Raw genomic sequence first — 26,440 nt, forward strand, 5'->3', positions numbered from 1 at the left:
AATAATAATAACGTCTGCCTAAATATTTGGACACCATGTGACCCAGTCAAGCTGACACATAAAATTGACTATCACAATGATAGAATCTTTAACCTCATTCATATTCTTTAATTCAAGTTCAGTGAGTAGGGTGCTGGCCTCATACACCAAAGCTGATGGGTTTGAGCCCGGCCCAGGCCAGCTAAACAACAATGACAACTGCAACCAAAAAATAGCCAGGCATTGTGGTGGCACCTGTAGTCCCAGCTACTTGGGAGGCTGAGGCAAGAGAATCCCTTAAGCCTGAGAATTTGAGGTCACTGTGAGCTGTGATGCTGTGGCACTCTACCCATAGTGAGACTCTGTCTCAAAAAAAAAAAAAAGCTCAATAAGACTTCTTGTTGGTCAGCTTAACTAGGGTGTGTGAGGGTCTCTATCTGCACCCATCTCTGTCTCTCTCTCTGGAGCTGGAGCTGGTAAAGAACTGAGAAGTGTCTAAGATTTTATCCTGCTTACAAGCTAACTAGTTAGCAAGCCTTCACTTAATGGGTGCTGACGGAAGAAATGAGACTCTGGGGTCAGAGAATGAAGTATTTCATTACTCCTAGCACAGCAAACAGCATAACTGTCAGCATGTTTGGTTCACTTTCCTTTACCCCCAAAACCTGTGGAAGTGATGCTCATGGACCCAGCTAGTGCCTACATGCTCTGTGGGTAATGTTACATGAGAGAACTCTGAGATTTGGAAATTTCTATCTTTCATATTATGACAGTATCAATAAGACTGCCCTTTGCTTGGGAGGGAAATACTATCTTTGTCTTCCAAGTCTCTGTCTCTACAAATATAAAAGCAAGTCAAAAAAGATATTCAGTGCCTCTGTTCACAACACTTACAAATTTGCCATAGATCAAGAAAGAATTATCTTCTAACAAAAGAAGCAAAAACCGTGGAACGGACAGTTTATTCTGAGGCTATAACATGAGGCTTACTTGTTTCATAAAGTAATTTAGCGCTAAGTATCTTAAAATGATTTTGCCATTTGAATCATTCTACTATAGACTTCCTTCAAAAAAATTAATTCTAAATATTAAAACATTTTTATTATTAGAAATACATTAATTACTGGAAGTTTAAAATGTCCTTTATAAGTGAATTTTTACATAATATATTTATCTTACCTAGTGGAATATTGAATCATTAAAATGGTTTCTGCAAAGGTTACAATAAAATGAAACGTTAAAATATTTATATTTTATTACTATGTAAGAGAAACCTGTATGATTTCAAAGAACTGAAAGCAAATACTATAGATATATAAAAAATAGAGATGTCATCTCATATCAGTGCATGGAACCCTTTAATCACTATAACCAAACTTTCGTTGCACAGAAGATGGAAGATATTTATTTTTCAAAACCAATGATGTTACAAATGAAGTTCTAGTTCTTATTTTCCTTTACTTATCTAGAAGGCAGTGCTGGGCAGTGCCATACCACTTAGTAGTTAAGGCCACGATCTCAGTATTTTATATAGATTTCTTCATCTAATGTTCATGGAAATTCTATGCGATAAATAATTTGTCCTAGTTTATAAAGCGACTAAACTGAGGTACAGAGAAATAACTTGTCTAACTGATTTGCATGCAAAACTCTCGTTTTTACTACCACCATGCTGGTTAAAACACATTTAATGCTTTGAATTGCTGCATTTGTCTAATACCTTATTTTTTGTTTTACATTTATATCGTACTCTGGGAATGAAGAGGAATGCAGCAGTGCATAGCTATTTAATATTATTAATGTTAATCTCTAATATTATGACAAACTCTTAAAACCATAATTGAAAGTTGAGCATTTGAACAAATCGTCATTGCTGTATACCTTGAGTCAGACATTCAATCGGTTTCAGTTTATTAGAGATTATACAGTCCCTGATCCCCAGAAGATCTACCAACTAGCTTTTGCTTGTTTGAATTCAGCCAGAACATCGAGAGAGAGCAAGATTTTCTTTGTTAATCTACTTAACTTTATCTCAGTCATTTACTGGTTTCAAGTAAGCTAATGACTTCATTTATGAAATTACGGTGTTGCATTGGAAAGTAATAAACCAGTGCAAATTCCAATACATGTTTACGTGAGTGGATTTTGTTTTGTTCTTTACCTGTTTATTAACAATTTAAAATAATGAGGTGTAGGACTTCGGGGACTACAGAATTCTTTCTTCACTGTTTTCTTCACAAGCTGTTTATAATTAGTAATGGCAAAATACTTATCATCAAGGAAAACAGTGTAAAAATGTGTATCTTGGTTCTGTGAGGTTTTTGTGAACTTTCCTTGTTAGGATTCTAATTCACTTTTACTTCTTTCTTTGATTCAGTTTAATTGAAATTTCTTCTAGTAACTTAATTTATTTACTCAAACATCCAAGCAGTCCTGTTTGTCTTTTTCTCAGTTTAAAATTTTCTCCCATTCAGCTAACTAAACTGAAACATAGACTTTTTTTGTTTTTCAAAAAAATCACTCTACTTGATTTTTACGACTGGTTTAATGTGATAGAAAGTGATGGCACACGATTCCTATCTTTGCCATCCCTTGTCATGTCCTATTTTCTTCTAGGCTGCTGTTTTTCAACCTTTCTTATCTCCTGGCACGCTTGAACCTATAGTTAAACTTCTGTGGTACACTTAAATCACGTTGATTAAGAAAAAATATATAAAAACGAATACACTTACACGCCTGCCATCCTCGCACTCTGGGAGGCCAGCGTGGGTGGATTGCCTGAGCAATAGGGGACCTCATCTCTAAAAAATAGCTGGGCCTTATGGCAGGCACCTCTAGTTCCAGCTACTTGGGAGACTCAGGCAAGAGGATCTCTTGAGCCCAAGAGTTTTGGGTTGTTGTGAGCTCTGATGCCACAGCACTCTACGCAGTGTGACAAACTGAGACTGTCTCCAAAAAATAAAAATAAATAAATAAAATAATTAATTAATGATCTTTGCAAATCTTCGAGGTGCACCTGAGATCCTCTTACGGCACTCTGGTTGAACATCACTGCTCTAGGGCCTCAATCCTTAGCAAGGTCACTTTTTAGAGAAACAAAGTAGTGATACAGATGTATAAAAAGTAATTTATGAAAGTGTTATAAGCTTTACAAAAACAATAAAAATAGCTTTTTAAGAAAAGATTTTATGTTCATTGTAAAAATACTTGCAGTTATAGAGATACAGTAAAAATCATTTGTAATCCTGCCGCCCACATATAGCCGCAAGTAGCAATTTCCTTGAAATACCTCTTGATTTTTATTATTTAGGTTTCTCTTAAAATGAAAGTTCTCAAAAATTTTAAAGGAATTCTAACTTCATGTGAAGGTATATTGTGTGTTCAGAATTGAATGTTTTTATAATGTATATTTTACTTATATTTATTTTTTCTGAGATAGTCTCATTTTGTCCCCCTCAGTAGAGTGCTGTAGCATCACCGCTCAGAACAACCTGAAACTCTTGGGCCTAAGTGATCCTCTTCCCTCAGCCTAAGTAGCTGGGACTACAGGTGCCTGCCGAAATGGCTGGCTAGGGTTTTTTTTTTGGGGGGGGGGGTGGGATTCGTTGACAGTTCTGAGAACCTGGTTACACTGATTACATTTGTTAGGTAAAGTCCCTCTTATCATTATGTCCGCCCTCCAAGAGGTGTGCCACACACCGTGACTCTCCCACCCTAGCCCTCCTTCCCTCTTCTGCTCCCCCTCACTCCCACTTCTCACCATGTACTGGGTTATCAGTTGTCCTCGTATCAGAATTGAGGCCATTGGATTCTTGCTTCTCCATTCTTGCGATGGTTTACTAAGAAGAATGTGTTTTTAGAGATAGGGTCTCACTCTTGCTCAGGCTGGTCTTGAACCTGAGCTCAGGCAATCTACCTGCCTTGGCCTCCCAGAGTGCTAGGATTACAGACATGAGCCACCCTACCCACTCTTAAATTTTATTTTTTAAAAAACATTTTGTCACAGATTCTGCCCCTGAAACAAACTAGTTGGCTTGGGTCACATTCGCTACTTAATGATTCCAGGTCATTCTTCCATGAATAAAATAATGGAAAAGACATGGTGAAACTGAACAACCACAGATTCTGACCTGGTTTCAAAATCCTAGCTCTGCCGCTGCGGAGTAATGTGAGTGCTTTTTGAGGCATCATTTCCATGGAATGAGAATTCCTCCTCTACTGTGAGAATTAAATGAAAGGGTGTGTGTACAGGTTGTGATGCATTCTTGACAATTACCAAAACTGGGTCTTTCTCTTTTCCCTGCATATTCATTTTTTTCTATCATATGTAGGGTGCTTTGCTTGTAGTGGAATCCATGAGTCCATAGGATAAAGATATTTCCTTTAGTTAGGTTAAGAAGCTAGGGCTTAACGAAATGACCAGGACCTGAAGACTGTTGTCCTCTGTGTCACTGTACATGCTGAGTGTGTCCATTGCACATCTAGGCCCAGTTTCATGTAGAGTGTTCAGCAAACCTTATTACCAGATATTTTGCCTGTTAACACTACAACTGTACTATTCATACTTTCCTGTGCTCAAATCACTGGGAGCTTGTCATGTGGTCCTGTGGCTCAGTCACATTTGGAAAGTGACTTTAGTGCATACTTAATTCATTGAAAATCCCATCTGTTTTGTTTATCAATTATTTTTCAGCCTTGTGTTGAGAATTAAACTGAGGTTGTACTGAGGACTGAAGAACTAACTGGCATATGAGAAGTCCTAGATATATGTTCACAATTATCATTTTTATTTTTATTAATTTGTAAGTTTTGGGCCTTATGAATAAGTGACCTGCACTTACCACAAGCAAAAGAATATTTACTTGTCTTTTTCACTTATTACTGATTTAAAGGAAAGCTTATTTAAGAAAATTAATCCAGCACGATGGATTGAGCCCATAACTCCTGCCTGGGCAACACGGCAAGACCCCCGTCTCTATTGTGACACTGTACCCTCAAGGAAAAAAAGACCCCATGTGTTTAAAAAAAAATGATTTTGCTTCCAACTTTAATATTAGTAAATTTAGTAAATTTTAATTTCAAAATCATCTGTAAGCCCAGAAGAAATTAATCGTTTTTTTTTTTAAATGAAAACAGTTATATATGGCCTTTAAACATACCTCTGAATAGGTTAAGTGTACTTAATTTACCCAGGTATTACTTATCTCAACCTCCAGATAAGCCATTTTTAAACATTCCCTCAATGAGGATTAGAGTGTTATTGTCAGAGAGGCAAGCAAGATTGGTAAGATTTCAAATTACGTACATTTGAGCAATCCATAAGCCCTAGTATTTTTTTTCAGGAATGTTCTGAAAACAAATGAGTGTTAGGCTGGTAAACAAGTCACGTCTGAAATGAGATTCGTTAAACTTATTAAAATCGTGTCACCCCAGTGGGGCCACTTGGTCCTTTGTGTGTGGTAGGAGAGCACTGAGCTTGAGAGGACTGCCGCGGACCGCCAGTCGAATGAGTCTCAGTCCGAGGGCTTTTAGGGCAAGAACGGCTCAGGTTGATTGAAAGGGCGACGCAGGAAAATGACAAACTGCTACACACCAAGGATGATGAAGAAAGCAGTTGTACTTTACTGAATTTTAGGCATGGTATTTATACATTTTTGACAATGAGTTACAGACTACAAAAGATATTTTTATGACCTGCTGATGCTTACAAAGTTTTTATCAAGTTTTGTAGATGTGAGTAGTCAACCGTCTTTTCTTACACAATGCTTTTGCCCGCAAGGGGGAACAAAGACTGCTGCTTATCAGCAGTTACTCTTTTACGTCTCTTTAAGCTATGTTTAAACCTTCCTTTTTTGTGGGACTGCTTTGTTCACATTTTACATTTTTCTTTTATTATACTTAATTATGACTTCATATGTAATAGGAGTTATATGTGTATGATTTAGGTGTTAGATTTAAGTTTTAAAGAGTAATAAGTAAAATTGTGTGGAAAACAATTATAGTGAAAAAATAGATTTCAGAGAAAGACTTTACTAAGGAATGTAGTTTCAAAGAACGAGATAAGAAGCTGGAGGGAGTGGGTATCTGGTAGGAACATCTTAACTCGCCGTTTTTGCATTCTCTTGATGCATTGTTTCAATTAACTGACTTTTATGGTGGGAACATGTTCCCTTGGAGACATTCAGTCTCTTAGAGTAGATGAAGTCATGGATTAGTAAATCATTATGTTCATTCTTAGTTTCTATAGGCATTCAGGCAACATTTAATCATTCAACTCAACAAACAAGTTTTAAACAGGTTTCAGGGTAAAGGTTATTCAGGCCTTTATGCCGCACCTCATGAATTCTTACGTTCACTAAAAGGCATGCTAGGCAACTTATGCGCTGCTGTCGCAAACCAGGGGGACTGGGGGCAACGCTCCGAGAAGCACCCACCGCCTTACCACAGTTTTTACAACGCGGACAGAGCCATCCCGCCACGGCTTGATGCCGGGGGTGCGGCATTTCCCCCTTTTTTGTTAATGAAACGTAGTTCAAAGAGGTCTTGGCGAACAGCCTTTAAGGAGGAAAAGACACAACGAAGAAGACAGGGTAACAGTAAAACAACACAGAATATCAGGCATCCAATAATAACAATAAACACAATGTACTGAATCCAAGATATAGGATTTAAAGATTTAAGGTTGTCAGAGAGGGATTGAGCCAGTGAATCAAGAGAAGTGCTAGGTAAATGAGCTTCACTGATGGCAGTGATATCCTTCTGGAGAGTATGTAAATCATGTGTAATATCATTGTCCTTCCAGACACCCTGTAGATGAGCTTTAGTTTTGTCCCAGGAAGTGGACATATTATAAGGCAAAGGAGTGACACAAATAGCAGGAAAGGCAGAGTGACATCTGGTTTGAAGTTTATGTTGTATAAACTTTATATCTTGTCCTAGGGCTAAAACTACTTCTTCTAAGATGTTAAGTTTTGCTTCAAGTTTATTATCTATGCTGGCTTGAGTCATTAAAGCTAGAGTGATGTTGCTGCTGAGAGAGTTAACAAAGTGAGCTGTATGAACTTCTTGAACCAGAGCAGTAGTGGCTACAGCAAATGTTGTAACTATAGAAATTAAAGCTAAAATACCAAGAATTAAAGCAGCCACGAACCTCTTAGGTCGAATTAATTGATTAACAGTATGTAAAACTTGTAAAGCAGAATTATCATACCAAGGATCATCTTGTAAATCAACAGGTAATAGTACATAAGAAGGTCTTTTAACAATTAAAACAGAATTAAATAAACGTTCATTAAACAAGTCAGTAGAAGTAAGACAATTTGTAACTTTACAAGCGGTACAAGAAATATGATAAGAGTTTTTAGATTGTGTAATAGTTAAGTACTTATTTGGAGCTAAAAGTAGAGCATATGGATATCCAACACAAGTTCTTATTGATATTGGATTAGGTTTAGGAGTATTAGGTTTCTTTTCTAAAATTAAGTTAGAAGCAGCAATAAGTCTGAATAAGTCATAATGTATTTGAGTTTTATTATTTTGTTGAGCTACCCATATGGGCTCAACTAAACCAGGTGTGAACCATCTCCGTACTGGTTGAGGGGTACCAGACCATTGATACTTATGAAATTTATCTAATTGATTAGATAAATATTTGTTATGATCATAGCAGGAGGTAGGAGAATAGTCCCAGATAATTGTATTAGAATTAATGGGAGAATGTTTGTTAGCAGCGTCTGGGAATCCGCAAGAAAGCCAAGTAGGGGTTTTTGTTAAAGAGGATTCCCAGAATTGATTTTTATCTCTATATTTTTCTTTACAATTAGGGAGAGGTAACGAGTCCACAGATAAACAGGTTTCATTATAATTAGAACTTCCAATAGTTTGTATTTCATATTCCCACATATAACGTCTATTGGCATCATGGGGATCAGGAGCATCAGATAAAAAGACTCTGTAACTTGTAGGTAAACAAAAAGGAGGCGTATTGCCTCTTAAAGTAAAACAAATAGGTAGTGAATCGGCTTTGCCGGTGAAATTAATCAAAGCCGCAGCATGATGTCTGGATTCTGAGTCAGTTAAACCTCCTAAGCGGATAGAATCATTAGAAAGAATTTTTATGGGGTCTGTATCTAGCCAGCCCACTGGATGTAGTAATGGAGGGTTAGGAACATAAGACCAATAAGCTGCAGTTTCTACCGTAGGAGTAGAAATTAATGATAAAAAGGCAACAAAGTACATTGTTGGAGTCAGAGGGTTGTTTTGAGATATGAGAAGTTGTTTAGCTTGTTTCACCAGGGTGCGGATCTGTGTCCACGTGATCTTGGAGGGTCTCGGTGAAACTGTCACAGTCGTCTTTATCTGTGCAGATAGGATCTTTATCCGCCGCAGGCGTTGTCTTCTGCGCCGGGGTCTCCGGAGGAGCCGGTTTGATGAGCCGGTCTGGAATCCAGATGGGAGAGTCGGCATCCTGTGGAAATATGCAAGCATAGCCTCGTCCGGAGGTTAACAATACATCAGGGCCTTTCCACTGGCCCGACAATAAATCTTTCCAAAGAACTTTAGGAAGGGTGGCAGCCGATTGCGGCTGCCAATGAGAAAGAGCAGGAGTTAAATTGTTAGAGTTTACATTGAGATGATTTAAAACGAATAAAGCATGAGTTAATATATGATGAGGAGAAAAATATTTATGAGCCTTCTGTAGACGTTCAATTTGTAATTTTAATATTTGATTAGTTCTTTCAACAATCGCTTGACCCTGAGGATTATACGGGATCCCCGTAGAATGAGAAATTTTCCACTGTATACAAAATTGTTCAAATGCTCGAGAGGTATAAGCTGGAGCATTGTCTGTTTTTAATTGATGAGGAACACCTAGCTGCTGAAAGCAGTAAAATAGGTGTTGTACAACATCTTTATAAGCCTCTCCAGATCTTGCAGAGGCACATATATAATGAGAAAAGGTATCAACAGTAACATGTACATATTGTAATTTTCCAAAACTAGAGACATGTGTTACATCCATTTGCCACAATACATTGGGACGTAAACCACGAGGATTGACACCGAATTTTAAAGGATGATGAGTAATAGGACAGGATTTACACTTTAAGACTATTTGTCTTGCCTGTTCTCTAGTAATTTGAAACATTTTTCTTAATGCGTTAGCATTTTGGTGATGTAAGGCGTGGCTTTCTTCAGCTTCAGCCACTGATGCCACCATAGTACGTGTTAATAAATCTGCAGTGGCATTTCCTTGGGCCAAAGGGCCAGGTAAATTAGTATGTCCTCTTATGTGACCAATATAAAATTGATTATTTCTTTGTTGAATTAAGATTTGTAATTTTTTTAATAAAGGTAAAATAGTTGAGGTTCCTGTTAAAAGAGCAGTCTCAAGAGCCGGAAAAAGAGAAGCAATATACTTTGAATCTGTATATAAGTTAAATTTTTGTTCGAAGTTATTAAAAGCTGAGATTAGAGCCCATAACTCTGTTTGTTGGGCAGAGGCTTGTGTAACCTCCTTAATAATAGGAGACAGGCCTGGACTGAAAACTACAGCCCGTCCTGTGGAGGAACCATCTGTGAATAAAGTCATTGCGTCAGACAAAGGTTGTTTGGAACACATAAGAGGAAATATAAGTGAAACTGTTTTTGTAAATTCAATTAAAGGATGTTTAGGATAATGATATAAAATTTGACCTGCATAGCCTTGTAAGGCTAATACCCAATCATCATTATTTTGAAATAGTTGTTCCACTTGAATTTTATTATAAGCAGTTACAATTACATGAGGATCTTTACCAAATAATTCCCGTGACCTTTTTCTTCCTTTATCAATTAATAAAGATACCAGGTATGGATAGTCAGCAACAATTTTTGTCTGAACATGTGGTAAATGAATCCATTCTAAAATACCTTCCTGCCATAGGCAAGCTGTAGGAGTATACTCAGTAGAAAAAATAAGTAGAGACCATGGATTTTGATAATTAAGCTGTTTAACCCTGGCTTGGGTTAAAGCTTGTTCAACAACTTCTAAAGCCTGCAAGGCTTCTGGAGTTAATTGTCTAGGGGAACGGGGATTGGAGTTCCCCTGTAAGATAGCAAACAAAGGACTAAGAGTTCCTGTAGTAATTTTTAGAAAAGGTCGAATCCAATTTATTTCTCCCAGTAATTTTTGATAATCATTAAGAGTTTGTAATTTATCTCTTCGTATTTGAACCTTTTGAGGTGTGATATAATCAGAGTGAATCCATTGTCCCAGGTAACTTAATGGTTTATCCCTTTGAATTTTTTCAGGGGCAATTACTAGACCAAATTTAGTTAATTGTTCTATAGCCTTTTCTAACATTAGTTGTACTTTTGGCAGCTCCGGATGAGCTAGTAAAATATCATCCATATAATGAATTATGTAGGCGCTAGGGAATTGTTTTCTGAGTGCTGCTAACGCAGCCGCTACAAATTTTTGACATAAAGTAGGGCTGTTTTTCATGCCCTGAGGTAAAGTTTTCCATTGATATCTTTTAAACGGTTCCTGTAAGTTTAAGGAAGGAACACTGAAAGCAAAACGAGGACAATCCTCAGGATGTAAATTAATAGTAAAAAAGCAGTCTTGTAGATCTATAATTATTAGTGACCATTGTTCTGGTACTGCTACAGGAGACGGGAGCCCAGGTTGAAGGGAGCCCATGTCTTCCATAATGGCATTTACAGCTCTTAAATCTTGTAAAAGTCTCCATTTACCAGATTTTTTCTTAATAACAAACACAGGAGTATTCCACGGACTAGTGGATTCTTCTAAGTGACCTTTATCTAATTGTTCTTGTACCAAAATTTGTAATGCCTGTAACTTTTCTGTTGTCAGGGGCCACTGACTAACCCACACAGGAACATCTGTTAACCATTTTATTTTACAGGCATAGTTTTCTGCAGTGGCCCCTATGAAAAACACTGATCATTGAGTTGATCACCTGTAATTAGTTTCATGTCTAGAACATGTAAAAGATCTCGTCCCCATAAAGTATAGGGTAGAGAGGGTAGTACATAAGGTTGAAAGTAAATTTTCTTGTCCTTATATTCACATAACAAATGAGATGTACTACGCATGACACCAGAAACAGAACCGAGACCAACTAAAGAAGACCCAGTTCGATGAACCGGCCAGGATCTCGGCCAGTCGGAGGCAGCAATGCAGGTTACATCAGCGCCTGTGTCCATTAGGCCCTTAATGGGCCTGCCTTCTATTTTCATTTTTAACATTGGTCTATCATATAAATCATGTATAAGAGCCACACAATCTTGATCAGTAAATCCAAATTGACCCTCTCCTCTGGCATCATGTAAGTGCCAGGTGGGGAGCGGTATATATGGCAACAACAATAACTGAGCAATTCTTTGTCCCTTATGAATTTGTGTAGTTTCTACTAAAGACTTTACCATGACTTTAATTGTATTTTCAGTGTCAGAATCAATTACTCCTGGAACAACTTCAAAATGTTTAGTGTAATTGGAACTGCGTCCCAATATAACACCAACAGTACCTGGTAATAACTTTCCTTTTATTCCTGTGGGAACTAACACAACACCATCATGTTTGGATATGATTACATCTTTAGAACTGGCAAGGTCCAAGCCTGCACTGCCAGGAGTCCCACGTGGGAGATCATGAATTGTCCATTCAGGTGGTATACAATTAATAGTAGATGTGGGTTCTAACTTAGGCCGTACTGCGGTAGAGGCAGGAGTCTCTCCCTTGGAGTCGGGGCTGGGAGAACGCCCCTTATCTAGTTTTTTGTCTGATTGGTATCAATAAAGTTAGCACCCTTGTCTGACAAGGGGGTTCCATCTTTATGAAATTTAGATTTACATTCATTTCTCCAGTGCCTGCCCTTCTTACAACGAGGGCATGGTCCCGGGGGTAGTCCACGGGACTTATTATTATTATTATTAGCACCGGTGGATTTCTTACAATCCTTCTGTATATGACCTGGCTTCCCACAATTATAACAAGTGGGTAAATCATGTGGGGGGTTACACCCAAAACATGTATTACTGGGGTCTCTATCAAAAGCACCTTTGACATATGAACTAAATTTTTGACCCCGCATAGCTGCAGCAAACGCCATTCCCTGGACAATTGCTGGTGAGGCATCCATGCATGCTTTAATATAATCTTGTAAAGTACCTGTTTTCCTGAGTGGACGTATTAAGTCCTGACACAGCGTATTTGCATTTTTCCAAGCCAATTGCTTGAGTAATAATTCTGTTCCCTCTGATGGTGGAAGCATTCTATTAATAGCTTCTTCCAGGCGAGAAATAAAGGCAGGATAGGACTCTTCCATATCCTGTTTTATGCCTGCTAAAGTTGTGCCCTTGGTTCCCGGAGGAGGTATTTTTCGCCAAGCGGAGACTGCGTTATGGCTGACTATTTCCAAAATTTGTCGGGGTAGTTTAATTTGATTTTCAAAAGAGGCAAATTCTTCTGTTCCTAGAAGCATGGATAGTGTGGGCTGTGCTTTTCTTCCCACATGCTGATTAATACTTTCTCTAGATCTATCTTCATATTCTGTTCTCCATAAGATATAATCACCTGGGGAAAGCGTGGCTTTGGCCGTTTGTTGCCAATCATACGGGGTAAGCCATTGACTGCTAATTGATTCCACAATTTGTAAAGTATAAGGGGCAGAAGCTCCCGATGTACGGACAGCCTGTTGCAGTTCTTTAAGCGTCTTTAACGACAGAGGTTCCCAGGTGGGTGGTGCCCTTTCCTCAGTGGGAAAGCGCACCGGGAAAGCAAATGTAAAATCTCCCTGCTGACGGGCTTCTCGCACCGCCGCCTGAAACCCCGCGGGCGGTGGAGGGAGACAAGGAGGCACACGGGGAAGCGGGGCTCGTGAGGATGTCTTAGATGCGACCTTTGGGACGCGAACTGCCGGATAAGCTCGGCGGGGGTGAATAGAATCATTCATTCCGTCCCTCTCATCTGATTTAGTAAGTTCATCGATCACATCCCACTCATCACTGTCTGAGGAATTATCAACCGGTGGGAGTGGCGGTAAAATGTCTTTGAGCGTTGGAGCTGAGGGGACAACGCTCTCAGTGTTTGGTACCGGTTCAGGATCTTTAAGAACCTCGGGGGGAACCTCATCACAAATAGGTGCCACCTTAGTTTCAGGATCACCAGCCTCCGAGTCAGTTTCTCTTATAAATGCTTCTAAAAAGGTATTGTCAGCCAAAAGTTCTCTAACTTGTAACCATAAAGGAAAAGCCTGAGGGGGCAAGACCTTCTCCCCATGTTCTTGCATATATTTCCGCATTTCGCGTCCCACTCTCTTCCAATCGGAGAGAGAGAGAGAACCTTCCTCCAGAAACCAAGGACTTACCAACTTTATGAAATGTATAAGCTCCTCTAACCGTTTGAGAGACACATGAAAACCATTTTTTTCTAATAAACGCTGTATCATGACACTGAGCATGTGTTCTTCCTTACCCAATGTATGCCCCATGTTGTCCTGCGGATTACTCACACTTAACCGGTCAGCCTTTACCGGCGGGACTGCAGCTCCCTGGTGAGAGTCGCCTTCAACCTGAAAAAGAGAGGAAAGAAAGAAAAAGAAAGATCACCTGTCCTTCAGGTCCCTGTTCGAGGCGCCAGCTGCCGCGGACCGCCAGTCGAATGAGTCTCAGTCCGAGGGCTTTTAGGGCAAGAACGGCTCAGGTTGATTGAAAGGGCGACGCAGGAAAATGACAAACTGCTACACACCAAGGATGATGAAGAAAGCAGTTGTACTTTACTGAATTTTAGGCATGGTATTTATACATTTTTGACAATGAGTTACAGACTACAAAAGATATTTTTATGACCTGCTGATGCTTACAAAGTTTTTATCAAGTTTTGTAGATGTGAGTAGTCAACCGTCTTTTCTTACACAATGCTTTTGCCCGCAAGGGGGAACAAAGACTGCTGCTTATCAGCAGTTACTCTTTTACGTCTCTTTAAGCTATGTTTAAACCTTCCTTTTTTGTGGGACTGCTTTGTTCACATTTTACATTTTTCTTTTATTATACTTAATTATGACTTCATATGTAATAGGAGTTATATGTGTATGATTTAGGTGTTAGATTTAAGTTTTAAAGAGTAATAAGTAAAATTGTGTGGAAAACAATTATAGTGAAAAAATAGATTTCAGAGAAAGACTTTACTAAGGAATGTAGTTTCAAAGAACGAGATAAGAAGCTGGAGGGAGTGGGTATCTGGTAGGAACATCTTAACTCGCCGTTTTTGCATTCTCTTGATGCATTGTTTCAATTAACTGACTTTTATGGTGGGAACATGTTCCCTTGGAGACATTCAGTCTCTTAGAGTAGATGAAGTCATGGATTAGTAAATCATTATGTTCATTCTTAGTTTCTATAGGCATTCAGGCAACATTTAATCATTCAACTCAACAAACAAGTTTTAAACAGGTTTCAGGGTAAAGGTTATTCAGGCCTTTATGCCGCACCTCATGAATTCTTACGTTCACTAAAAGGCATGCTAGGCAACTTATGCGCTGCTGTCGCAAACCAGGGGGACTGGGGGCAACGCTCCGAGAAGCACCCACCGCCTTACCACAGTTTTTACAACGCGGACAGAGCCATCCCGCCACGGCTTGATGCCGGGGGTGCGGCAGAGGACAAAGGCACGTCGGGCGGAAACAAGCTGTCCCGTGTCTCTGGAGTTGGGACAGCTGCCATGTGATCAGTGTTGGGGGGGAATGTGTGTAGAAGTAAGGAAGATGATGGCAGGACGGATGTGGCCTTAGCGACTGGGTTCAAGGGTTCTTAGTGATGTTAATACGTAAGTCGGCTTTGGGCTATGGATGGGTGCAGGCAAAATGGAAGAAGGGCGTGCAGATGGGTTACAGTGTAAGACTGAATATCGGACTAGACGTCTTCCAAAGCGATTCCTCCATGCCCTGGAATCCTAATAATCAGGGAGAAGCAGTCTTAAGGTTTTGGAGCTTAAACTTTGTGATTCTATCATGTATGGAACTGGTGCAGAGATAGATACTTTTTGTTGTTCTCCGTTGTTACATAGCTTTCATAAATCAGCACCGTCTGTTCGTTTAAAGACTCCTCTTGCCTTTGGTGTGTGGACTCCTGTTGTGTGTGTTTCAAGACAGGAAACATTTCATTTCTCTGGGAAATGGAAATTTCATGGACTGTATTAAATACTACAGTTGATCAGTACAAGTTTGAGGTGAGAATGTTAGGAATCGGGTTGAGGGGATGAGGCTCACGTTTAACAATCCGCATCTCAGGTCCTGAATAATTCATCACATAGTGTTAAGTAATTTGGCATTGAGCTTCATTCAGTAGAGCAGAGTTTTTGTTATACTGAGATGGGCTACCTCTAAAAATATAACAATTATTATTTCGTTCTACAGGAGACTATTTTCATTTTAAAAGATCTGATTTACTATCTTGTATTGTCTATTCTTAAAAGCATTTGAAATAGGATTTTGTTTCCTGAAGGTTTTTACTCTAGTTGAATGTCCTGATCATGGTTTTACACATTTCCTGATTTTATTTCTTTGGAAAGTTGCTATAGATTTATCATTTCCAATGGTGAGGGCCCCTCCTTCCCACAGATGTTTTCGATTATTTTCTATGTATGATGAGAAATTACTTTTCCCTGGTGATATGGCCAATTAATCAAGTAGTTGCAACTTTAACACAAAAGCCTTCTGGAACCCTGTTTGTGATACTTAGGGGACTCGGAAATAGATTCCCTCTGGATTCTTTTTCACCAGATGTAATCCAAAGAAAAAGTGGTTTAATTCATCCTATCACCATTCAAATAAATATTTTCTCTAGGATACTACAGTTATTAATAGTTAACATACTCCATTTACTTTAGGAAAACCTTGGAGATAATCTAAAAAGTGAAAAAGATAATTTAGTTGAGTATATTGGTGGCAATGTAATTGAACCAATTAAAATACTTTATTCAGAATAATAATACAGACACTTGAGGGAAAATATTGTACATTTGTTTAAGAGAGAACCATAAGAACTTTCATTTCCTTTTGTGCTCCCTGAACATAAAATTCCAAGTAGGGTATGTAGAAAATTTAAGTAGGGAAGCATAACTATGGTTTTTTATAACACATTTTTAAAATGACAAATTATTTCTTAAAATTGTAGGCTTTTCTTGCAAGTAATAATTATTCAACGTGTTTAGTTCCTTGGAACTCACAATTTGAGTGTAGATATGCAGATGATTGATTTCTTTTTTTTTTTTTACTGTGTTCCTGTGAAGTAGACAGTGTGGTTTTGTTTTCCTCGTGTTGTGAACATTTGTGCTTTTGTTTTATATAGTGAGTGATGGAGACAGGTTTCAAGTCTTAAGGATTCTATTTACAAATCATGTTCTTCTGTGCAATGGAATCACTTATGCTTTTGGATTTGTTTTTGTTTTGTTTTTTTTCTTTGAACATGCGAATCTGGAGAACATATTTAGAACTCAAATACAAAAAAAAAGTAATTTTTTTGAGATTAAAATGATAAATTAGGAGGTCAGCCAAATTTAGTTTTCTTGACCATGTGGCTTATGTGAGTAAAACGTACCCCTCTTACTTAGGCTCATCACGTGTTTATTTTTTATTCTTTTGTCTGTCCTTTTTTTTCTTTTTTGAGATAAGATTCTCACTCTGTTGCCCAGGTTAGGGTGCCATGGCGAAATAGCTCACAGCAGCCTCAAACTCCTGGGTTCAAGTGATCCTCCTGCCTCAGTCTCCTGAGTAGCTGAGACTATAGCTACTCACTGTAACACTTGGCTGGCTTTTCTATTTTTAGTGGAGATGAGGTATCGCTCTTGCTCAGGCTGGTCTCGAACTCCTAAGCTCAAGGGATCTTCCTGTCTTGGCCTCCCAGAATACGAGGATTATAGACGTGAGCCCCTGTACGTGGCTGTTTTTCTCTCCTTTCACTACAGATGCTCCTTGCCTTATGGTGGTTTACATCCTGATAAACCCATTGTAAGTTGAAATGCTGTAAATTGAAAATATATTTAATAGACCAAAGCTACCGAGTATTGTATCTCAGGCTGGACCACTTTAAACTTTCTCAGAACACTTACATTAGCCTGCATTTGGGCAAAATCATCTAACACAAAGCCTATTGAATATCTGTTGAATATCTGATGTCATTTTTTTGAATACTGTACTGAAAGTGATAAATAATTGTTTCACACCATCATAAAGTCAAAGAAAACCTAAATAGAACCATTGTAAGTTGAGAACTATCTGACTCTAACTTTTTTATAATACAGTGAGTTAAAAGTTAACGAAATCTCCCCCCCTTCTTCTCCCTCTTTCTCTCTCTCCCTCTCTGTCTCTTTCTCTCCCCCACTTCCTCACTCCTTTGCTCTCTCTCGCTCTTTTTCTGTACGCCCTTCCTCTCTTACTTCCCACCTCCCTTCCCTGTATTTAGTGATGGGATTTTGCTGTGTTGCCCATACAGTACTGCTGTGTCAATTCACAGATGCTGTCATAGCAAACTACAGCCTCAAATTCCTGGGCTTACGTGATCCTCCTGCCTCAGCCTCCCAAGTAGCTGGGACTACAGATGTCTGCTAGACTACTTGGCTTTCCCCCCTTTCTGCATTAGATTTTAAACTTTGGTCATTTCTTGGTTCCCCTTTTTTTTTTGAAACCTGATAAAAAGTAGTGGTTCAACAGCCTTTATATGGTAAAAGTAACCCCCGATTAGTAAACTGCATGAAGACTAAAAAAACTAAACATCTGACAGGCAGCTTGTTCTGGTGGCCGTGTTATAGCAGGTACTCACGTGCTTCTCTGGGGCCTGGGGATTTTAAGCCAGGGTAACTCTTCCCAGCCCCTGATGCAAATCCCTGAAGGGTCAGCAGGGGACCCAGGAGGTCAACTTCTGGACAGCACATCCCTCGCTGGGACAAAGTGTGAGGCTGCTTTGTCAGCAAGCCAGGTCTTCAGCCTTACATCCTCCCCGATAAATCTGTAGCCAAGGTGCCTGGGGGTTTTGAAAGTCGGCATTTTCAGCTGGCACACAGAGGCCCCTGCATTTCCTTGGCAGGCATTTCAGATATGTACTCAGAACAAAAATAAAGACATAATGCTAAAAGGCTCATAGTGAGAGCTCACAGCTCCACGCCCCCCAGCCTTCCGGTCTTTCTCCCTACATGTCTGTTGCGATACTTCCCGTGTTTCTAAATAATATATTTATGTTGCTCTTTCCTTATTACCAGTTGACCAGCCATTTTGGAAAATGAGAGTTTTTCCTTTTTGCTGCCCTGTTCCCACCCTCTGCAAGCTATTACATCAAAAGTCAAAGTTCAGCCCATGGCTGGCGTCACAGCACACAGCAGCATAAGAATTGCTCACTGCACAACCAAGTGGCTACTCCGGGTATATTTTCCTCTTTACACATTTTCTTTTGTTATTCCTGGAGTTATTAAAAATGTGCTTTGTTTTCTCTGTGTCTTTTTCCCCTGCCTTCTCTGTCTAGTCTGTCAAGTTGCTTGTCATTTCCCAAACATGTTAAACAATATCAGACCTGAGCCAGGTACAGTGTTGCATACCTATAGTCCTAACTCCTCGGGAGGCTGAAGTGGGAGGATTGCTAAAGCCCAGGCGTTCAAGGCCAATCTGGGCAATGCAGTGAGACCCCATCTCAGGGGGGAAAAAAAAAAAGAGAGAGAGAGAGAAGGGAAGTGAAATAATTTTTAAAAATCAGACCAAATATTAATTTCTTTTTTTTCTTCCAATGGACTTCCCAGACCTCTTCATCTTTTTGTTCTCCTCTGTACTGGTTTCTGTTTCCTTGAGCTGACCTTTCACCCATGTTCTGGGACTTTCTTTAGGTTCTCTCTGTTGTTTTATTGAGTTTCCAGGATTTTGTTGAATTGCATCCTTCAATAGCTTTATAAAAAAAGGTCAGTATCAATTGTTGCCCTTTTGGCTTAGATCAAGTGTAGAAAGGGTTCACCTTTGCATGTCTAAAAAACTATTTCTTTCAACTTTCACACTTGATCTTTGTTCTGGTCCCCGTATTTCCTTACTTTAGAAAGTAATGACCCCTGTGAGAAGGCAGTGTTACCATAGAAAATTTGTTAATACCATAGCTAGTTTCAGTGTCCTAGCAGTCGTCCAAATGTCATTTGTCAGTGCTTGGATTAAACTCTGTTTTGGAGAGATAAGCCTCTATGCTTCTCTTATGTTTTTTGTACAGAGGTTTTTGTTTTGGACTGTCAATTCAAGGCTGTTCATGGAACAGACAGCCTTGGATGAGAGGCCTAGAGTCTCCCTTCAGAACAGTGTTTTCAACCTTTTTTATCTTACGGCATACTTGAACCTATAGTTAAATTTCTGTGACACACTTAAATTATGTTGATCAAGAAAAATAAAACGGTCTGTGAAGCTAGTGAATGATGCCCCATGATCATATCAATGTACACAGCTATGATTTAATAAAACAAAAGAAAAAGAAAAGAGTAAAAAAAAGAATATACTTACTGTGCTTTGAATTTCTTTTTTTTTTTTCTGTTACTTTTTTTTTTTATTGTTGGGGATTCATTGAGGGTACAATAAGCCGGGTTACACTGATTGCATTTGTTAGGTAAAGTTCCTCTTGCAATCATGTCTTGCCCCCAGAAGGTGTGGCACACACCAAGGCCCCGCCCCTCTCTCTTCTTCCCTCTCTCTGCTTTTCCTTCCCCCCCATGACCTTAATTGTCATTAATTCTCCTCATAGTAATGCTTTGAATTTCTTTTGAAAATAATTTAATGAATTATTTGTTAAAATCTTTAACAAATTTTGCAGCACACCAGTTGAAAATCACTGCTCTAAAGGAATAAGTAAGCACCTTATTATCTGTATAAAAGATTTGAGATCCCCTGAGCCCAGAGTTCTTCACCGTGTGCTGGTGTCCCTTGGCCTCTTAACATCACCTTGTGAGAATTTTACCAGGAGGAGCCATTGCATGAAAGGATAATACCATAGCTGACAATATTGCTGTGGGTTGTAAACAGTTCTCGGTCTCTGACCCAGGAGTCTTGTATCTTCAGCCACCATCCATAAAGCTGCGACAGGTTAACTTATGAGCTTTCAAGTAAGGAAAAGTCATAGACCTCCTCGGCTTGATATCTAATTTCTCTCTGAAAATTTCCTCAATCGTCAACCCACAGTGTTTTCTTCTTCCTGATGTTCACTAATTTTTATGTATTGATAGCGTTTAGCTGTTTATCTTCTTCTTGATTTGTTTTCTTATCCCAAAGATATTTCATGGTGAAAATACTTTGCATTTCAGCAAAGTATGATAAATGTCAGGTATTATGCAACTTTCTAAATTATAGACATGTAGATAACTATAAACATCTATAATTTATCATATTTACCTGTTTTAGAATGTTTATAGAATGTGTTTTATTTAATCGAGGAGGTCGTATGTTTTAAATTGTTTTGCAAGGCCCAGAGTATGAACAAGTGAATATATACTCTTAAAATGTCTTCGTGTTATAATTACCCTAAAATATTTACCAAGGTCTGTTTTATATATCATGTACGCATTATTCTCTTTTCAGTAGTATTTGCAATTTGCCATTTGTTGGGAAATTACTAAGTATAAGGCACCATGTTATGTTTCAGACGTGGATTATCTTATTTCTTTCTCTCAGTTTTCCTCAAAAGGAATATGTGTCTCCATTGTATCGAAGAAGGGAGAGAAACCTAAAAGGGTGTACACTTTGCCTGCAGTTATCAAATTGGCAAATGCTTGAGTTGCCTTTCATACCCACGTCTATTTCACTCCTGAACCTGAGCTCCTAGTTATTATACTCTGCTGTGTGATGAAGGGAAGGAGAAAGAAAAACAAAACTACATTGTCTTATCTGGAAATTCTAACATCATGTAGTTTAATACTACAGGGGAAGAGGGAGGGTCATTGGTGTGCTCCCGCCTAATCCCCCTCTACTCCGCTACTGCAGAGGCACAGTGTAAGGGTCTGTGGCACACCTCCTGGGTGGGGGACAGAGCTACAACAGTGACTTTACCTAACAAATGCAAACATTGTAACCTAATCGTTTGTACCCTTATAGTAATCTGGAATATATACACATATATCATATCCCACATTAGTATATATAAAAAATTATATATGGGTGGCGCCTGTGGCTCAGTGAGTAGGGCGCCGGCCCCATATACCGAGGGTGGCGGGTTCAAACCCAGCCCCGGCTGAACTGCAACCAAAAAATAGCCGGGCGTTGTGGCGGGTGCCTGTAGTCCCAGCTGCGCGGGAGGCTGAGGCAGAAGAATTGCTGAAGCCCAAAAGCTAGAGGTTGCTGTGAGCCGTGTGACATCATGGCACTCTACTGAAGGCGGTAAAGTGAGACTCTGTCTCTACAAAAATAAAAAAAAAAAAATTATATATATTTATATTTCATATATATATATATTATAAATTTAGTGCTTAAATATTGATTTGACATGTATAATACCTGAGCTTCACTTACTATGGTCATAGTGGAATTCAGTGGATAACTCTTGCTACGTGTAAGGCACTATAATAAAACTATAATAGTAGCTGATATTTATTTACACATCCAAAATTTGGAAATGCCTAAGTCGTGGTTCCCACAGCAACTGCAGCTCAGCCTCAGGGCAGTGAATGGTGCCGTTCCCAGTGAACACCATATGTAGTGACAGGAAATAATATTCCACATGTTCTTGGGGGGCCTGGCAATGGCCTCTGTGGGAATAGTGTGTAAATTATCAGTGGCCGTTTTATCACGGTAGTTTGGGGCGTTTTGTTGATATGGCTGTTTCATAGTGCAACATGGGCGTTTCAACCCGTGATGCAGCTTTGCAGCATTTTGGCAGAGCTCAAATTATTAATGAATCTGGAAATAAAATGCCTATCACTTGGAAGATTTTTGTTTTTATGTCTTGCATCTGGTTTGTAAACTGTCATGTTTGTTCTCCCTCTTACCTCCTACTTCCAGTGGAAAGCATCATTGTGGGAGTGCGTGTTTATACTCAAGGCACAGTTCCTGGGCAGGTTCAAGCTGCTAGTTAACCTTTGTAACATATTATGTGCTGGTGCTTAAAGGAGATGGATGTTGAGGAAGTGCATATGAGAGCTGCAGAAGACACGGGACCATCAATCTTGAGATAGTGCGCGGGGCGTAGCTGCAGAACATTCTGTCTCTTCTCTTAGTAGATTCTCAGAGGAAATGTCAGTGGACTTTACCGCCTGCTCTGCCTTCTCTTCCTGTATCTTTAATCATTTAATAATATATTATTTGACCTTGTCTCTTGAACCTCTGACTCTTGCTTATCATGTTGTTGTTTGAAGCCTATATTGGTGGTACATTCATTTCTACTATGAGTCTCTCAATTACATAATTAAAAGTATAAAATTTTTCTCCTGTGGTGGTCTATTTATCCTATATTTGTGGTTTAATAAGCATATGATAAAATCACTGTTGTCAAAGTTACATAATATACATGGAAAAGATAAACTTAACAAATTAGGTATGTATGAATCAGACACATACATTTCCAAAAAACAGATTATTTTACTTTGTTGCATTCAGAAATTTATTACCCCAGAGATTCCTAGGGCTGATTTTATTTCAGATAGCAAAATATTTATAGACTATCTGCCAGGCGCCAGACACTGTGGCTCTAAGGAGAGGTACATGTGGCCTCCTAACCATTGTGTCTAGAGAATCGGACACATTCTAAACTACTCCAAAAAGACCATTGATATCAGTCAGGTGTGTTTATAATTATTCAAATGAATGAATGAATTTGAAAAGCCAGCTTAACTATTAATGAACCCCTTGATGGAAAGACAATGGCCAGGAGTAGAAATTAAGGCATCTTCTTGGTTGGCAGTTCATTTATTTTTGCCAACCACCCCATTTATTGCACATACACTTTTGGAATGCCTTCCGTCCAGCTTATTTACCCAATTTCTGCAACACATTGGAGCATGATTTTTACAAAATATTGCCTTCATCAGAGGAGGAATACAAGGGAAGGAATTGGTTTCTTTGTGTGTTTTTCCTTATGCTTTAAAATCCAGCTTTTCACAACATATAGCCATCTTTTCCTTAAAGGTTATGCTTTTTGCAGAGAGACATGGTTAAAATAATCCTGATGCGTATAAGACTCCCATTTGTTTCCCTTCGCATTGTAGAAATAAACCTAACACCAAATGTTCTTTTCTTTGTCTCGTGCTCCCTCTAGGATGAAGACGGGACAGAGGAAGATAACAGCCGCGTGGAGCCAGTTGGACACGCTGACACTGGTTTGGAGAATGTACCCAACTTTTCTCTGGAGTAAGTTATGGATGGTTTTAACTATACTTGGAATGTACCTGTAGCATCGTTAATGGCAGCCAGTATTCCAAAAGTGAATGGCATGTGGAATGTGTGCGCTTAGCTAAAAACATGCCTGGCATTGATTTGTTTTCCCACAGAGCATCTTTTATCTGTTTATTATGGAAGCAGGAGAGCATGGGCGTGCACCTGTTTCTGTCCTGAGCATTGTGCATTAGCAAAGCTATTAAATTATAACATAGAATAGTATTTGGAAATTTTTGTCTTGTTAGCAGCACTGTAAACATTGTAAATGTTTTCAGATCGCTTTGTATGTTAGTATTTTGATCATTTGTTTGTTCTTCAGCTTTGCTAAATTAAAAAAAAATTACTGGATCTGTGTAGTTTACTTGAAATATTAGTTGAATCTTGTAAGCGTTGGTCAATATAGTGTGTGTGTGTGTGTGTGTGTGTGTGTGTATTATTTGCTTGAAGAATTAGAATCTCCCAAGATATTTGATGGAAAGTTAGAAGGTCCTGGGTTAAAGACCTTGAAAATGATTTTAAGTATACAAGGACAAAGGGAAATTTCCCCATATTATCACAACATTCCAATTACCTTAAACAATGGCATGTATAAATGGAAGTGCTTCTGCCCATCCTAGCTTAGAGTAGGGAGGGATTTTTTTTTTTTTTCTGTGACTTTGGGCAAAAGTCAGGGGTACAAAAGTTACCCTGTATTTACTAAAGTCTGTCTTCTCTTGGTCTTCCAAGGAAAGGCTCTATGAATTATCTCAGTGAGATGAAACAGGCTCTAAGATCAGATTATGCCTGGATATATAATAAGCACCATTCTGAGTATTTACACTTAAGAAGTACTTGCCTGCCATAGTTCTTGGTATAATGACTGTGGAATAAAATAAATTTAATAAAATTAAACTATGAGTTGACTAACTGATTTAAATAAAGATTGAAATGGTTTTAGTAATATCTAACATAGGATTTTATGAAAGTCTATGAAAAAAATTTTTTTAAATCCATTTAAGTAGTGTTACTTCAGTAAACATTTTGGCCATATGGCAAAAGTTTTATTTTGCCCTAATTAATGTATGCGATTTAGTCTATGTCCATATCCTCTTTATTGTTTCAATTTGTTTGATATCCCTATCTCTAATTATATTTAGTGCCTGTATTGTAAGTAGGACATTCATAGCACATAGGATGACCTCAGGTTACTGCATAAGAACACAGTTAAGAAATTGGCATTTTCCATCATATTAACATTTATGGTTTCCTAGGTTGCTTAAACTAGATATTTAATCGAAGTGCTATTTCCAGATATCGATAGTTAGATAAATACCACTTAGGCCTCTGGTGTAGTATGTATACAATATGTGGAATAATCTACAAAGAAAGTCAAATCTCATTTAAGTGGCTTAAAAAATTTACATTCTCCAAATTATACATTGAACTCAGGGTTATTGTAGTAATAAGCAAAGATTCATGGAAGTGACTTTACAAATACCCGGGCAATGTGACGTTGTGCTCCGTAACACATAGTACTTTAGTTACTTAGAAGTAACTTCTTGTTTAAAAATAAAAAGAAGTAACTTCACGCTATGTCATGTGATGTAAACAATATCATATTGTAACTGTAGTCCCAGTTACTCAGGATTGAAGCAGGAGGATCCCTAGAGCCCAGGAGCTTGAGGCCAACCTGGGCAATATAGCAAGACCGTATTGTTTTTTTAAAGTTAGTTACAGGCACTTTGATGAAAATTACTTGATTTGTAGTGGACACCTATTGGCTTTGTGAAAGGAGTTTTATAAGCGGTACTCAGATAGTGAGGAAAACTGGGCTCTCCTCTGGACCCTCCCCTGCAGCGGGGAAAACTTTGACCTCATTGGATTACCGGGAGGATTAATGGTAAAACAGACATGTAAGAGCACTAGGTAAATTGTAAAGTGCTCTGTAAACCTGTGTCCAGTTAATCATCAGAATTCTTAAGATAGTTATTGGGATGGAAAAATTTTCACTGAAAATCTAGAGCAGTTTGTCTTTCAACCTTTCTTAATCTCACGGCACCCTTGAAGCTATAGTTAAATTTTCACAGCCCACTTAAATTATGTTGATTAAAAAAAAAAAAAAAGGAGTTAAAAAAAAAGTGTATACTTAGGCTTTGAACTTCTTTTGAAGATAATGTAATGAAAGATCTTTAAACATTTGCATGGCACACCAAAGATCCTCTCACAGCACACAGGTTGAAAGTCACTGCTCTAGAGCTGTTGACTCACAAAACATAAACTTGTGCCGCTCAAAAGGGTGTGAGCCAAGAGCAGTGGTTCTGGGTCGTTTTATTGTGGTTACCTCTGATGATTGCTCTCTCTTCATGCCGTCAGACTAGAGTCCAGGTACGTAGCGCTTAATGTTGCCTCCACCACCACGCTTCTCTCCCCGAATACGTATGTGTGTGCACGTGTGCCTGGAGAGATTTTCGTTCTGTTCTCCTCTGTTAGTTTGCTGTCTGTCCGTGTTGCGGTTCTGTTTTGTTTCGATTTTGGTTTGTTTACGGTACATGTTCATGCTCCCTCATTCATCGTTGTCTCACAGTGATATGGTAAAGCTCGTACAAGTCCCCAACGACGGAGGGCCTCTGGGAATCCATGTGGTCCCTTTCAGTGCTCGAGGAGGCAGGTAACGTATCTTGGAGGTTTTTAATTGAATCCTAACACGGAGGGTTTTATCTTCATTTATGCTCAGATGGAGAAGGATGTTGACTTAGCATGTGCTTCATAGAAAATATTTTCATTCATACATACATGTATCATAATCACAGAAAAGCTTACCCCAGTGAAGAGTTTCCCAGACCACGAAGAACCGTACATTATACATTCACTGTTCTTCACCTCTCAGCAAACATCTTACTTCACAGTAAATTGACGATAGACTTTATAAAGTCAGGTCTCTGGCTGGCTTTATAAACTTAAGGAGAGCTTAAAGCAGATTTTCTGGAAAAATTCATGCAATAAAAATCACCCGGATTAACTTAGGTAATGATTCATTTTAATTTTGTACTTAATGTTTATTCAATACTTCAATTTAGTGAGACTTTCATGATTTTTAA

General features: G+C 38.7%; 1 protein-coding gene across 21 annotated transcripts in view; it reads left to right on the forward strand.

The window, feature by feature from the left end:
- PARD3 (par-3 family cell polarity regulator) overlaps positions 1-26,440 on the forward strand; it is a 760,426-nt gene that overhangs the window by 413,835 nt on the left and 320,151 nt on the right. For all 21 annotated transcript variants that reach the window (XM_053573215.1, XM_053573201.1, XM_053573216.1 and 18 more), the window contains 2 exons: positions 23,245-23,336; positions 25,927-26,010. In XM_053573215.1, coding sequence (XP_053429190.1) covers positions 23,245-23,336; positions 25,927-26,010 — 176 coding nt within the window. The remainder of the gene's footprint in view (positions 1-23,244; positions 23,337-25,926; positions 26,011-26,440) is intronic.

The sequence above is a fragment of the Nycticebus coucang genome, chromosome 20 (assembly GCF_027406575.1).
Source record: "Nycticebus coucang isolate mNycCou1 chromosome 20, mNycCou1.pri, whole genome shotgun sequence".
Taxonomy (NCBI): domain Eukaryota; kingdom Metazoa; phylum Chordata; class Mammalia; order Primates; family Lorisidae; genus Nycticebus; species Nycticebus coucang.